Source organism: Calonectris borealis, chromosome 3 (assembly GCF_964195595.1).
Source record: "Calonectris borealis chromosome 3, bCalBor7.hap1.2, whole genome shotgun sequence".
NCBI classification, from domain to species: domain Eukaryota; kingdom Metazoa; phylum Chordata; class Aves; order Procellariiformes; family Procellariidae; genus Calonectris; species Calonectris borealis.
The window spans coordinates 53,498,457-53,513,349 of record NC_134314.1 but is presented as its reverse complement, the minus strand read 5'-3'; the positions used below and the strand labels follow the sequence as shown (position 1 = coordinate 53,513,349).

General features: G+C 39.3%; 1 protein-coding gene across 1 annotated transcript; it reads left to right on the top strand.

Annotated features, from left to right (window-relative positions):
* The first annotated feature begins 736 nt into the window (after positions 1–736).
* Positions 737–14,293, top strand: TUBE1 (tubulin epsilon 1). The gene is made up of 12 exons (XM_075145692.1): positions 737–786; positions 864–937; positions 2,223–2,275; positions 3,401–3,458; positions 4,045–4,160; positions 5,180–5,301; positions 6,627–6,814; positions 7,624–7,799; positions 8,565–8,705; positions 10,269–10,409; positions 11,310–11,484; positions 13,067–14,293. Exons 1-12 carry the CDS (start codon positions 762–764, stop codon positions 13,223–13,225), a joined length of 1,428 nt encoding a protein of 475 aa, XP_075001793.1. The 5' UTR covers positions 737–761; the 3' UTR covers positions 13,226–14,293.
* The last annotated feature ends 600 nt before the right edge of the window (positions 14,294–14,893 follow it).

Below are 14,893 nucleotides of genomic sequence, written 5' to 3'. Positions count from 1 at the left end.
ATCAACATTCTCCTCATACTAAATCCAAAACACAGCACTAGGAAGAAATTTAACCCTATCCCAGCCGAAACCAGGACAGTATTTTCATATCATTTGGCACATTTCACACCATCACTCCGAATAATGTATTTGGGGAAAACAAAACATATCTTAGCACACATTTTTGGCCATAAAAGGTAATCAACTGTTTTGTATGGAAATATTTCTGTTCTCCCATAGAAAGACTTCATTTTAGGTCTTTGCTACGTCTCCTGTATTTGGGCTTTTGCAGAGCCCCTGTAGCCCCCGACAGGTTCACCCTCAAGACTACATGGAGTTTCTGAGCACCTCACCGTGACCACTGTTCCCGTACTGCCAAACAGGCGAGCGGACACCTTGGTACTCCCGCAGCTGCTCTCAGTGCACACTTATTCTTACACTTTGAACCTTATAGAAGCAGTCAGGGCCATCAGGATCAACACCCAAACGCCGCTCCCTCCCGCCGGCCTCAGGCGAGCCCACACACTCGCCGCACTGCACGCGAGGCACATCCTCCTCCCCCCTCCGCCCAATGGAATGTTCCACTCGCGACGGGTAGGCGGTGAGCGCCCGCAGCTAAACCCAAGCATGGGACGTTCCACCACGGGAGGAAGGCGGGGGGGAAGGAGGCCGCGCCGTTGGAAGAGCCCGCCCGCCGCAACGTCCCCCTGCTCCGCCGCGGCCGGTAAGGGGGCGTGGCTTCCGGGCGCCGAGTTCGAAAGGGGAGGCGGGCCCGTCCCGCCATGAGCCAGTCGGTGGTGGTGCAGGGTAAGGGGTCGTGGCGCCCAGAGCCTTCCCTGCCGCCCCCTCCCCGTGCCTGACCCGTGTGTCTCTCCCCTTTGCAGTGGGCCAGTGCGGGAACCAGGTGGGCTGCCGCTTCTGGGACCTGGCGCTGCGGGAGCACGCCGCCGTCAACAAGGTAACGGCGCCGCTTCCTCCCTCGCCTTCGGTCGTTGCTGGCCTGAGGGGAGGGGAGGGGAGCGGCGCGGCGGTCGGGGCGAGCCGCCTTCCTCACTCGCCATGGGGAGGCCACGGTGGCCCTCGCTTCGTTCCGTGTTCTTCCCTGTGACTGCAAAGCACTGTGTTTATTTGACTATATTAAGGCCACTTCATTACGCACAAAACTATCCCCGAGTTTTTATGTCGTTTAACTAAACATCTCTAATTCAGACCTGCTTTCTCTAGCCTTTCCACCTTGAAAAGCCCAGGATGTCTCCTTAAAGGCAGACGTTACCGGGTTTGAGGCACCTAGTGAAAAGAGAGGGTGGTTCAGTACAGGTTCTTTGCCACTGGCAAAACCAGCCCACCTTTCTTTTCCATGTTAGCAAATGCCGTGCAGTGACTTACTGTACAGTTGTGCTGACCGAAAGAGCAGTGTGAAGAGAGCGTAGGGTGGTGCTGAGTACCCTGAACAATAATGCACTCTTCTTGCTGTGACTGTAAAGATACTATTTCCTGGTAAGCACTGCATGTTAACAGGTAATGACGAGCAGTCCTTTTCAATGCCTTCTGTTGAAGCAGCTGTAAAAAGGCAATGGATGAAGTTCATATGGAGAGTCTCTTGGTTTTAGTGTTGTAGGGAACAGTGGCTTCCAAATTCCGCTTCATCAGGTCTTTAGAAGTACGGTAAGCAGTCTGTAAAATAATAATGTTAAAGTATTTAAACTTGCCAGGTCTCTTTAGCTTTATGGTGGGGTAAGTAATTTCCACGCCACCCCTCAGCAGGGAGTTTAGGAATCACTGATACAGTGTGATGTGCTTTCCTTCCCACAGAACTTCATGGACGTTGGTATCATGGGTGTGGAGCCCATGATGAACTGAGTGTTGTATCAGTGATGAACTGAGTCAGCTAAACAGCAGCTATTGGATTTAATAATTGCACTGTAAAAAAAAATTGCAGTAAAATCCTGAATCTTTAGAAATGAAGGAAGAGTAGTTGTTTAATCTTGTGCTGAAAAATTAATTTCCTAGTTCCACCCTTCTGCCAGTTTTTAATATCATGCTGATGCTTCAGTGAAATGTTCTTTTTAGTGCTGACTAGAGCTAGTTGGATTCAACTAGTTGGAACTAAATGTTCACTGTTTTGAGTGGGGAGATTTGACAGGTGACCTTCAGAGGTCCCTTCCAACATAAGTTATTCTATGAAAAAGCACTGAGAATTTCTGATGTTACACATCATCTTATGTTGTGTTGTTTCCTTTTAGAAAGGAATTTATGACGAAGCATTAAGCAGTTTCTTTAGGAACGTAGATACAAGGTAAGGCTTCTTATCAAGCAGCTCATGAGTTTAACACGGTAGATCAACAATTCTAGTATCTCTTCTTAATCTAAGTTACAATTTTCTTTGTTTCAGGTCATGTTTAGTTTGTGATAGAAAAAGATTTTTCTTTTTTGTATTCTCCTCAAAACACTTTCCATTTTAACTATACTTACTTCAGTAGTTAAAAAGCTTCTTTGAGTGAGAGGGTGGAAGATCCTTGAGGAATCCAGTGCAGCCCCATACTCTCTCTCTCTTCCCCTCGTTCCTGATGGGACTGAGCATGGTCAGAACATTTGGTGCTGTAGGGAATTTCAGCTGATGTTTTGGAATATTATTGTGGTTGAATGTAGAATAGTCGAAGAGATACTTCAAATTTAGGCTTAAACAACCCCTAAATTAGGTACATAATTGAGGGGAAAATTAGATCCATCTTCCAGTATCCCTGCCTTTTTTCCCTGTGTTTAATATAGCTTGGCCAGACTGGAGTATCTCTTCCTTTGAGTGCAGAAGCACCAGCATTCGTTGTGGGGAAAAAAATGTGATTGTACACAATGCATAGTCCCCTAGGTTGGCTCAGTACAACCAGTCCTGGAGAAAAGGAAAATTAAGCTATGTCAACCCAGCATGATTTATGAACTGATAAATCTTGACGGCAAAATAGGGCAAGCACAGTGGTGTGCTAGTGAGTTACACTGCTTTCACACTTCGAGCAGTAGTACAGTGCTGTACTACCCCCATGGAAAAGCTAGTGGTGCTGTTTGGTGCGCTGTGTTCCATGATGCAGACATACCACGTGCTGGATAAAAGAGAATCCTTTCAAGTTTTGGCTATGCTTGTAGAATTACCACAGAGCAGAGGCTGTATTTAAGAGTAAACTTTCAATGCTCACTTTTCAGCTTCCTGAAGTACTGCTTAAGATATTTCTGATTGAGATCGTGTCTTGTAATTGCATAACTTTAGGGAATTATGAGGTCTTTCTTAGCAGCATGTTCAGGGTGTTTCTGTTTATTTACATTGTAACAGTCCTCTGAACACTAAAGATTAAGGGGGGAATTTTATTCAAATATATATTGCCTTATTTTCTATTACAATGCTGAGCTTGGATTTTTTTTTTTTTTTCAGAAGTGGTGGTGATGGTCCTGATATTTACAAAGGAAAAATCTGCTCTTTAAAAGCACGAGTAAGGCAATCTATTAATATCATTCTTTTTACATTGCATATTTATGTCCAACTGTGTAGGAATTTTCATAAGGTCCTTACAATTGCATATGTTTTTAAATACTACTTTGAATAGTAGAATTTCTAATAGTAACTTTTATGGTTCAGTGGAGTAATACAGTTTGCTGCCAGTCTTGTTGAGTAATTTAAATTATAATTTCAATAAAATGATTGCAGATATTACCAACGATGTTTTTATTTTAATTTTCTAAGGAGTGGGGTTTTTTGAGCCACTTTAAGTGATTAAGAAGCAAGAAAACTTGCAAAATAAAAATGTTTTAATTTCTTTACTCATAAGTATTGGGGCAAGATATGAAATTTTAACAAAATTGCATTATCTGAAATGCTGTCCTATTGAACGACTTCTGGCAAATCAGCCAAGGTGAATCTAGTTGGTCTCCTAGTTAACAACTAAAAAAAAAGTTTCTTTGGAGCACAGTAGAAACAACATACCTTTTATATTGTAAATAATTTTGTATTTCTTTGTGTGATCATTTTGAAGAATGGTTTGCTTACTGACTGAATTTTAATTCTTTCCTTTCTCAAAGGCACTGTTGATTGACATGGAGGAGGGTGTGGTAAATGAAATTCTGCAGGGACCATTGCGGGATGTGTTTGATAGCAAGCAGCTTATCACAGATGTTTCTGGTTCGGGAAACAACTGGTGAGAACCTCTTCAGAAAGCATTTCTTAGCAACTAATTAGATGGTATTTGAAAAGGGAAATGATAACAGTAGCTTTCTGGTTTGTACTACTGCACCTGGGGAGCTGCAGCATATTACCAGTAAACTTTGGAGTCACAGTTGCCTGGAGGAGGGCTTTGAAAAGCCTTTTACGGAAGGATAATTCTGCTGATAAATCATTTTGTCTATTTTTTTCTTCCTCTTTTTTTGATTTTCTTTTTCATAAGAACATGCTTTTTATTTTTGTTTCTTTGGTATTCAGCTGCTTCCATTGCTCAGTTGAAGCCATAATCTAGTTTGAGACTGTGCAGCTAGTGTGGAAATTAGATCTATGAACAAATGGACTTCTGATTTCTAAGCACCACAGAGTCTGGCTTTGTGCATATAAACTGCATTACCAAAAAGAGAAATTCAGAAAAAGATTGATTAACATAATGAATTTCAAATTTTCACCAAGACCTTAATGCACCTCTAATATTCAGTGTGCTACAGACTGAAAGCAAATGTACTGAAAGAGAGTGCAATATAGGGAATAAAGCATCCTGTAACTTCACCATCTAGCAGGCAAGTGTGTTGAAAATGAGCTGTTTGGGGGTTTTTCTATTACTGCTAGAAACTGACTCACATAGAACTGGAATGAAGATCAGTACGCATATTACATAGGGATATCCTTGTTGTTAAGGAGTTTATAACTTTCATTTCATAATTACAATTTGATCATCCAATGTGGGAATTTATTTCCTTGTCGGTACAAAATAGTAGTGCACACTCCAAAGCTGTGAACTTAGTCCTGCTTGCATCCTCAAAATTGAAACCATATCCTGACTCCCATATTCACATGATGTGGTCACAGCTTAGCAACTCTCACAAATTAGGGGTTGCACCCAGCTCTGGACTCTGAACTGCAAAATGTCAAATAGGAGGAGTTAAAATAAAAAACTGAAAGCTTGATTGTTGGATTTTTTTTTTTAAAGTATTTTTCATATATTCGTATCTTCAGGGCTGTAGGTCACAAGCTGTATGGCTATCAGTACCGGGAAGACATTGTGGAAAAGCTGAGGAAAACTGCAGAACGTTGTGACTGTCTACAGTGTTTTTTTATAATTCATTCTATGGGAGGTGGTAAGTATTTTTTTTTATGGTTAGTATGATTGCACCAGCCACAGGTGAAAAAGAAAAATCTGGATCTTGAAAGGAAGGTCAATGTAATAATCTACATCATTCAGAATGCAGAATAAAAAACTTAACACAGTCCAATTAAGTGGACCTGTAATTATTTATTATTTGTTTTGTTAGAGAACTGAGGAGCCCTAATCATGAATTAAGGTAAGTGCTACCCAGAAAAAAATACAGCTAAAATTTTAGATACGAGGCAGTGGGTGGATCAAGACAGGTACCAAATACAAGGAAACGCTGAGATATTACTGATCAGAAGAAGGGACAGTGACCTCAGAACACTGACAGCATTGTTGTCATCAAGTTATTTTTGATCGTGGGGAAAGAGTTTTCCAAAAGGCTTTGAAGGAGACTTTTAATGTTGCTTAATTTTAGAAGAGCTTTGTTTTTCTATTTTCCTTCCACATTCTCTTGAATCTAGTCTAGCTACTTCATTATTAAATCAGAAGGGAGAATCCCTTGCAGTGACAATTTTGTCATTACTGTATTGCCACTAAGCCTGTCTTCCCCAAAAACGTGGTGGGAGCATGTATTATAACTGGTTGTGATGTGGAAAAAGACACAGAAAATAGCTCTAAATACGAAGCAAGAGTTTTGTCAAGGGACTTTTTTGTGGCCATATGCTTAATTTGAGAGACCCTGCAGATATTGTTTCCGTTATCGCAGAAAATTGCTGTCTTGTTCATAGATGAAATTGTCTGCTGCTGAGAATGTTAGCTGTCCAAGACAGAAAAAACACAGTTCAGTTCTCTGATTTGAACTCAGTGCTATGTGCTTAGTGCTAATGAGGAAAAAAGGGTGTGTGCTGGCGGAAAGGGGTTATTCTGTTTTGTCTGGAGAATGAGAAAAATTTATAAAACCCCAAAAGGAAAGTAAATAATTGTTTAGGGGAGTTCAGTGTTTTTAAACAAACGTTTTATTTCAAAATTCAAATTAAAGATTTTAAAATAAGAAATAAAAATGCTAGGTCAGAAAAATGTTGGTTACGTAATAGGACTTCTTGCTTTGCAGAAATTTTTGAGATTGTATACTTCATCCTGTCTGGTATACTATGGGAAATACTTTTATCACATAATTATTTTCCTGTCTGGGAAAAACCTTCCTGCCTTAATTTACATCTGAGTAGCCTCCACTGTCAGCCAAATGCTTCAGAAAATGTTCATTAATACATACAATTTAAAAGTTGTATGTTTCCAACATATGAGACTTAAGGCTTATGGTAACACAGGGAACCTTTTATCTTCTCTCATTCTGTCTCCATTCATAATTAGGGACAGGATCTGGTCTTGGAACTTTTGTACTAAATTTGCTTGAGGATGAATTCCCAGAAGTATATAGATTTGTTACTTCAGTTTATCCCTCTGGTGAAGATGATGTTATTACTTCTCCATATAACAGTGTTCTGGCTATGAAGGAGCTTAATGAACATGCAGACTGTGTGCTACCAATAGAAAATGAAGTAAGAAATAATATTGTATTTCTATCAACTTCTTTTTTATTAGACTGCATATAAGAAGTGTTTCTTCCGTGTATTGATTTGAGTGCCAAGTCTTAAAAAGCATAATTTCATTTTTTAAAATAATAATTGAACTCCTAAGTCACTTGCAGGCTTGTGAAATTAATATGGGTATCACTAAAAAGTTGCTCTGCACCTTCAAAGTAGGCTAGAGTGAATTTTTTCATGTCTATTTCAAGGTAAACAGTGAAAAGCTTCTATTTACTAGGGCGAGAGTCTTGTATTCTTTTAGCAATCAGTTTGTGTGTAGTATTAGTAGAGTCCTGCAAGGGAAATGACTAACCACTCCAAAATACCCATTAGTGATATGGGCATCATAAGCACACCTGACCACACAAACCACTAGATTCATTTGAATCTAACTTTGATGACTCTCTTGCTGTTTGCTTATGAAAAAAAGGAAGAGAAAGTGAAATATATTTGGAGAATATATTTTTCCTTTCACAGGAATTGTGAGAATTTAAAATGTAATTTTAGAAGATGAGGATTTTGAATAGTTGAATAAAATTCAAACTTCTGAGTCAAGCTGTGTACATGTTTGTGATGTGTAAGGAACAGACTTTTAGAAACACTTCAGTCAATTGGAATTGGTCAAAAGTTGGACTTGCATGTATAAAAGGTATAATCTTTGAACTAACAGTACAGTGTCTTAGCTTTTTCTTTAAGGTTAATTGAAATGAAAAATTGGGGTACTGAACTTGAAAGCTGTGTGCTCAAGACTTCTTGTATGCTTTTTTCCCCCTCTCTCAAAGTCTCTGTTTGATATAGTTAATAAAATTCATCAGATGATCAATTCTGGAAAGCTAGGGTCAACTGTGAAGCAAAACAGCTTGGTAACATCAAGTGCAGGCAGTGTAAAAACTGTACAAGAGAAGCCATTTGACGCAATGAATAATATCGTAGCCAACTTGCTGCTGAACCTGACAAGGTAAAGTTACAGGTTATTCCTCTGTAAAAGTAGTATTGCTAGAGGCAGTGTGTGCTGCAAATATGCAGGCCTGCATCAACTCAAAGAATATTAATTGTTTTCTATTTGATATGAGTTTCCTCATTTTTAAGAATTAGTTATTGAATGTTAAAGTATTTGGGAGTATTCAGATTCCAGTGGTGTTGCTCTAGCCATGATAGTCTTAGAACTGAAGTAAGAAAAGGTTTATAGGCAGAAGGATACTGTCTTCCATTAATGCTTAATGGAGCCCAGGGAGGTTTGCCTTTCTAGGCCAATTGTATTATTTTATAAATACCGTCAGACCATTGTTGCTGCTAAACTGTCTATTGCTGTAAGAAACTCCTGGTGAAATATACTTCTGGAGTATTGGCCTGCTTTTCTTTTAAACAGCTTGTCAGGAATGCTAAGTCATGCGTGTTTTATTATAGCCTATTTATTAAAACTGGTATTCAGCAGCTATGTCCACATACTGAAAAACACTGCTAAAGACTACAGTTGGGAAACTTACGGTCTCATTCTTGATGATTAATTGTTCTATAATGAGAAGTGTAGGGAAATAAGTTACAGCACTGTTACTGCCAAAGTGAAAGCTTAGTAATTATACATGAACAGCTTCTTAAACGCTGTGTTGTTTTACTGTTTTATTGTAGGGAACAACTGAAAAATAGATTTAATGAATGTTTACCTTATAAACTAAGCAAATTACTTTTATAACAATTGTGTAAGAGAGTGTTAATTTTTCAGCTCTGCTAGGTTTGAAGGTTCCCTTAACATGGATCTTAATGAAATCAGCATGAATTTGGTTCCATTTCCTCGACTTCATTACTTGGTTTCAAGCTTGACTCCTCTGTATACATTGGCTGATGTTAATATACCTTCTAGAAGGTAAGAAAAAATTACTATGGAAAATTTGCTTTTGAAGCTTAATTTCTGATTCTTCCATAGTTTTCATTTAAAAAATTCCATTCTATAGCAAAACTAAGGGTAGAAGTTCTAAAAGTTTTAAGTCTGCCACATTTTCAAATTTGTCCTGCTGATTTTGAGAACATCCTTTGCTCCCTTTTCTCTGTAATGGTTGAGCCAGTAAACTTGAAATGTATTTTTGTTATCTCTGCTGGGAAATGTTTCTGTTGAAAAATTTATTACTTGGAGCCTACACCACAAGTTCTTTTGAGTAACAGTTTGCAGTTGACTCAGAAAATACTGTAAAGACAAACAAGGAATTAAACTAGACTGCTTGGGAAATAATGGCATCTTACTTGAGTCTGGAGACGCAGTGAGCCTGTTTAACAGCTTATTGTAACAGTAAGCTGATGCTTGTCAAATTTTGTGAGATGATTTGTCCCATTGACATGGCAGAAGAATAACCAGTTAGAATAGATTTCACTAGTGAGTTTTAGTGAGTTAAATTCAGTTGGCGAAAGGTCCAAATAGAGATAGAGGCAGCTAAGGGTAAGTAATGGAAGTATGCAAAATGGATAAGAGAGTAGGACCACCCCTTTTCTGTGATAGCAAGTTGTGACAATCAGTTGGATCTCTTGAAACCATACCCTGAGGAGACAATGCAGTGCTGGAGGGAAGGTAGCAGGCTATGGGGAGATGCTCTCTCAATCATGTTTCAGAATGAGGTGGGAATGGTAGTATTTTTGTCTCCTTTATTTATTTGGTTTTTTTAATAGGCAGATCATGGCAGAGGTGATTTTAAAAAAAGAAATAGAGATGATAGATGCAGAGAGTTTGGAACAAATGGAAAGAATAGCTTAGATGTTATGGGTCCATAGAAACCTCCTCAAGACACCATCTTTGATATCCCACAGTACAGTGGAACTTGCTTAAGGAGGTGAAGAGAGGAAGAATATGACCTGCTGTGTCATCTTTTAAAGCAGTCATACATGATAAAATTCTAATAAGTATAGTCTGTCTTTTTCCTAAATGATTATTCAAAATTAATACAGTTACATGATTCATTGATCTTTTTAAATAGTAAAATGTAACAGACACATAATCAGTTCTGTAAGGGTCAGCAGCACTTTGGTATTCCTTGTCAGATCCTTCACAAGCAGTGAGGTTGTCTGCTCAAATTCTCATATAACCAGAACTTCATTTAAATCCTTTTACATATTTTAATACTTTGTAACCGTTGACCTAAAATTTCCTTAATAAGGGTCTCTTAGTCTGTCCAATTCTCTGACTTCAGACTCAACAGTGGGTTGTAACATGAGGGAGAAGAGAGGGGGAAAATGGATCTGGTCTGCTTTTAAAAATTTCTAATGCCAGCATAGGTACATATAAAGGTTTGAATCTTTTTTTCTGTCATTCATGGTCCCAGGTTAAATGTTCCTTTATTTCCAGAATTTTATGAACTTTTAAACCCATTGGTGGGCATTCTGAAGGACTTTTGTAGCCTGCTCTAATAAGAGTAGATAACTCTGTTTTCCTTCCACCTAGGTTGGATCAGATGTTTTCAGATGCTTTTAGTAGAGATCATCAACTAATTCAAGCAGATCCAAAGCATAGCCTCTACCTTGCCTGTGCACTTCTCGTTCGAGGAAATGTGCAGGTTTCAGACCTTCGCAGAAATATTGAAAGGTTTGTAATTCCACACCAAGTAGTCATGGTATATGTTATTGAAACTATTGTCAGTTGTCCAGAGCACTCTCACTTTTCATCTGAAGAATGTCAATACCAAATCAGTTTACTTGGAAATATTTTTCTTAATTTCAGAAGAGAAGAAAATAATTTACTTAATGATTAGAGTAAGTCACAGCGTTCTTGGATTTCCAAATACAGGGTGCTGACTAGATGTCTCTGTGCTGCTCCTCCCATTCTCAAAAATGCAAAAGAAAGCAAAGCCCGACCTTCCAGAAGTCTCCTGCCAGTAAGGGATGTTGGAGGAATAGGTTTTGTAGTAGAAGTTTGTTTTTTCTGAACAGGAGCCCCCTCCCTTTCATGGCTACTCTCATGTAGATAGGGAATGATCCTTATTTTAACAACTCTGTATTGTTAGCACTGTTTTGTACCTTTTACACTGTTGATTTACATAGTTATAACAGGAAAGTCAGGCAAGCTTCACATACAGGATGGATTTTACAGGCAGACAGGGGCACGTGGGGGAAATTTCTGAGAATCAAAAGTATTTTACTTACTTCCAAACTATAGGTAGAGTGATTATCCCTACACAGTATTAATCTGTCCTTCTGCTAAATCTCAGAGTGCTTGCAGTCCTTTATAGAAATAGGTGCTTGTAACTTCACTTTTCAAACCCTGGTACATTAAATTAATAAAACAAAATTGGTGTTTGCTGTTTAAATTTAAAACAGACACACTGTTTTAGTCTGATGTCTAAAATGTCTTATTCAAAATGCTAGTTATAACTGTCTTAGTCCTGAAAGCTTTAATGTTAACCTTTTCAGACTGTTTGTTAGCTAAGGAAATTTAGGCTTTGTGTTCTTTACTTTCCCTAGGTAACTGTAAATTTTTGTATCACAGGTTGAAGCCTTCCCTGCACTTTGTCTCCTGGAATCAAGAGGGCTGGAAAACTGGTTTGTGTTCAGTACCTCCTGTGGGCCATTCCCATTCCCTTTTGGCTTTAGCAAACAACACCTGTGTAAAACCAACTTTTATTGAACTCAAAGACAGATTTATGAAGCTCTACAAGAAAAAGGTACGATTCTGTCATCATTATAACATCCGTAGCCACTAATCATTAGCATCTTGCAATATTGGGAAACAAGCCTTAGTATCACAAAGGGACTACTTAAAAGTAGCAGCCCAAGATTTTTATCTGTGTTACCTATCAAGGAATCATTCTAACAGCTGATTCTTAAAAAGGGTAAACCCCTTATTAACCTGTACCTAACCTTACTTTTTTCAGCAGTGAGGCAGTGTCTGACAGATCTGCCTACCAGTTTTTGGTGGGTTGACCTTGGCTGGCTGCCAGGTGCCCACCAAGCCATTCTCTCACTCCCCTTCCTCAGCAGGACGGGGAGAAAGTATGATGAAAAACTCGTGGGTCAAGATAAGGTCAGGGAGATCACGCTTACCAATTTCTGTCACAGGCAAAATAGACTTGACTTGGGAAATACTAATTTAATGTATTGCCAATTAATAGCAGAGTAGGATAGCAAGAAATTAAACCAAAACTAGAAACAACTTCACCCCACCCCCTTCTTCCCAGGCTCAGTTTCATTCCTGACTCTTCTACCTCCTCCACATCCCAAGCAGCATAGGGGAATGGGGAGTGGGGGCTGCGATCAGTCCATAACACTCCATCTCTGCCACTCCTTCCTCTCATGCTGTTCCCCTGCTCCAGCATGGGATCCCAGGATACAGTCCTTCATGAACTGCTCTAATGTGGATCATTCCCACAGGCTGCAGTTCTTCAAGAACTGCTCCAGCAGCATGGGTCCCCCATGGGGTCACAGATCCTGCCAGAAAACCTGCTCCTGCATCAGCTCCTCTCCACAGGCTGCAGTCCCTACCAGAAGCCTCTTCCTGCATGGGCTCTTCACGTGCCACAGCTTCCTTCAGAGCACGTCCACCTGCTGCAGTGTGGGGTCCTCCACGGGCTGCAGCGTGGATATGTGCTCTACTGTGTTCATCAAGGGGCTGCGGAAGGACAACCTGTGTCACTATGGTCTTCTCCACACGCTGCAGGGGAATCTTTGCTCCGGTGCCTAGAGCATCTCCTCCCCCTCCTTCTTCACTGATCTTGGTGTCTTTAGGGCTGTTTCTCTCACATTTTCTCGCTCCTCTCTCTCGCAGCTGTTGCACAGCATTTTTTACCCCTTCTTTAATATGTTATCATAGAGGCAGTACCAACATCGCTGGTGGGCTCAGCTTTGGCCAGCGGCAGGTCCATCTTGGAGCCAGCTGGAACTGGCTCTGTCCGACATGGGGGCAGCTCCTGATGTCTTCTCACAAAAGCCACCCCTGCAGCTCTCCCCCCACTCCCTGCTACCAAAACCTTGCCATATAAACCCAATACAGTTTGGTCAGGTGTACCCAAGAAGACAGAATATGAAAAGATGGATGTGTAAGAAATCAGTAATATCAACTCTGATTCCATAGGGGATTGTTACTAAAGTTGCCAAGTATTTAAGCACGGGAAGTCATCATATAAGTCTCTAAATCTCCTTTCTACAGTGCTTGCACTCCCCTCTTCAGGGCAGGCGAAATGATTCTTATTGAGCCAAATGGATTAAGTGCCAAGAAAAAGGATAACACTGAGTGTTTTATTCTCATAGGCTCACCTTCACCATTATCTGCATATAGATGGGATGGAGCAAAGCTGTTTTTCTGAAGCCATATCATCTTTGTCTGACCTAATAGAAGAGTACAATGAACTGGATGCCACAAAAGGTGGGCCTAGAACAGATCCATCAAGACTGAAGATAGCTGTTTAAAGAAGGAAGAACTGATTTTATTTTTTTTTTTTAAATTTCCCCGAAGCATCCAACCACTTCAGTTAACCAGAATGAATTGCAGCATGCCCAGCTACTGTCATTCCAAAGTGAGACTGGGACAGCTGCTTCCTCAGCTCTCTGAGAGGTATCATATTAAGTGACAGGCTCAGCCTGTAAGATTTGAAGGCATCTAATTATGTCAGATATCAGTAAGCGCAGTCTTCCTAACTGTAGAGTAAATTGACATACCGTACAGTAAAGAGAAGAAAGAGAGGCTGTAGCAGCCAAAAATGTAGTTCTTTTCTCAGACTTTCAGCTTACGGTAAACTAAAGGCAGGCCTTGCTCCAAAGAAGGATCACCGCTGCTATATTTGTTTTTTTAACAAGCCACTGTGAAGAGAAGAAAAGCATGCATAGTCTTTTTTCAAAGGTGAAAGCAATTCTCTAATGAAACTGGTTTCTTAAACTTTGCAGGATAGTAGTCATTTCAGAATGCTCTAGGCTATGTTCATGGTTTTAATACTTTTGCTTCCGTGTTGTACTTAGCTGTATTAGAGCATTCTGAGTTGATATCAAAATTAGCAATATTAGAAAATTCGACAAAATACATTTTGTTTCAAGTGTTCCACTTGGAGTATTAATTAACATGTTATTTTAATGATTCATATTCATGAATGCTGAGTTGCACTTGATAATGAGATAATGCAAGATACCTCTGAGTGACACATGCACATTGTAATGAAGTTACAATGACTGTTTGGAAAACAAAGTTTATATGCTTAAAAGAATGCAAGAAAAATAGATAGTTTAATATTTATAATTACCAGGGTAATTAGATTTTTATATTACAGTAAGAACTTTTACAAAGTACAATGTACAGCTATTTCCAGTTGCTTGCCAGCCTTGGCTGTCTTAGAACAGGAAGATTAGTGAACTGTTACAGATGAGAATGGATCAATACAATGATTTCTTAAAGCTTGAAGCTCTTCTAGCAGGGTTGGAGTGGGTGTATAAGTAAGCACAATTTTCAATGTATAAGTCCAGAAGTATTCAATAAAACATTGTGATAACATTTGTTAAGAGCGTTTTTTTTAAGAAAGCATTCTAAAAATAGTAATTTCCTTGAAATTTTGCTGCTCTGTTATCTGCAAGTGTCCATTTATTTGTTCCTTTACAAGTGCATTGTTTATATTCGCAACGCTAGAGAAAGATCATCTGCTGCGAAAAGCAATCTGAGCTTAAAATTCACTTCTCCTGTTTGAAACCACACTGATGTGTTTTACCCTTATAGATACATAGTAGAAAATGTTAATTTGAGGATCAAGAATGATAGATGAAGTATTACAAGGTAATTTTTTTTTTCTTAATAGGCTAGTCAGAGCATCTGTGAATGAACACGTATTTGTCATTGTGGGCAATAACTCGTTACAGTGGGGTGCAAAGCTGTCGTGCTGTGCCTTTTTAATTGCCAAAAGTTCTCGTTTTGACAATACTAGTGTTATATACATCCTTCTCAAGAATGTATTTCCACATATAAAGACAATTACATTTAAAAAGATGCACTCTTACTTGCATTTTCCAGGTGCTATTTAAAAAATGAATATTCACATATGTAGCTTCGCTATAAACGCTGCTGTGGCAAGGGGTTACGCTAATTCTTCAGGGCAT

Excerpts from the sequence above, each read along its gene's own strand:
- TUBE1 (XM_075145692.1), top strand. The coding sequence starts at position 762 with ATGAGCCAGTCGGTGGTGGTGCAGG. Across the intron at positions 938-2,222 it reads AGCACGCCGCCGTCAACAAG|AAAGGAATTTATGACGAAGC; the intron begins GTAACGGCGCCG and ends GTTTCCTTTTAG. Across the intron at positions 5,302-6,626 it reads AATTCATTCTATGGGAGGTG|GGACAGGATCTGGTCTTGGA; the intron begins GTAAGTATTTTT and ends ATTCATAATTAG.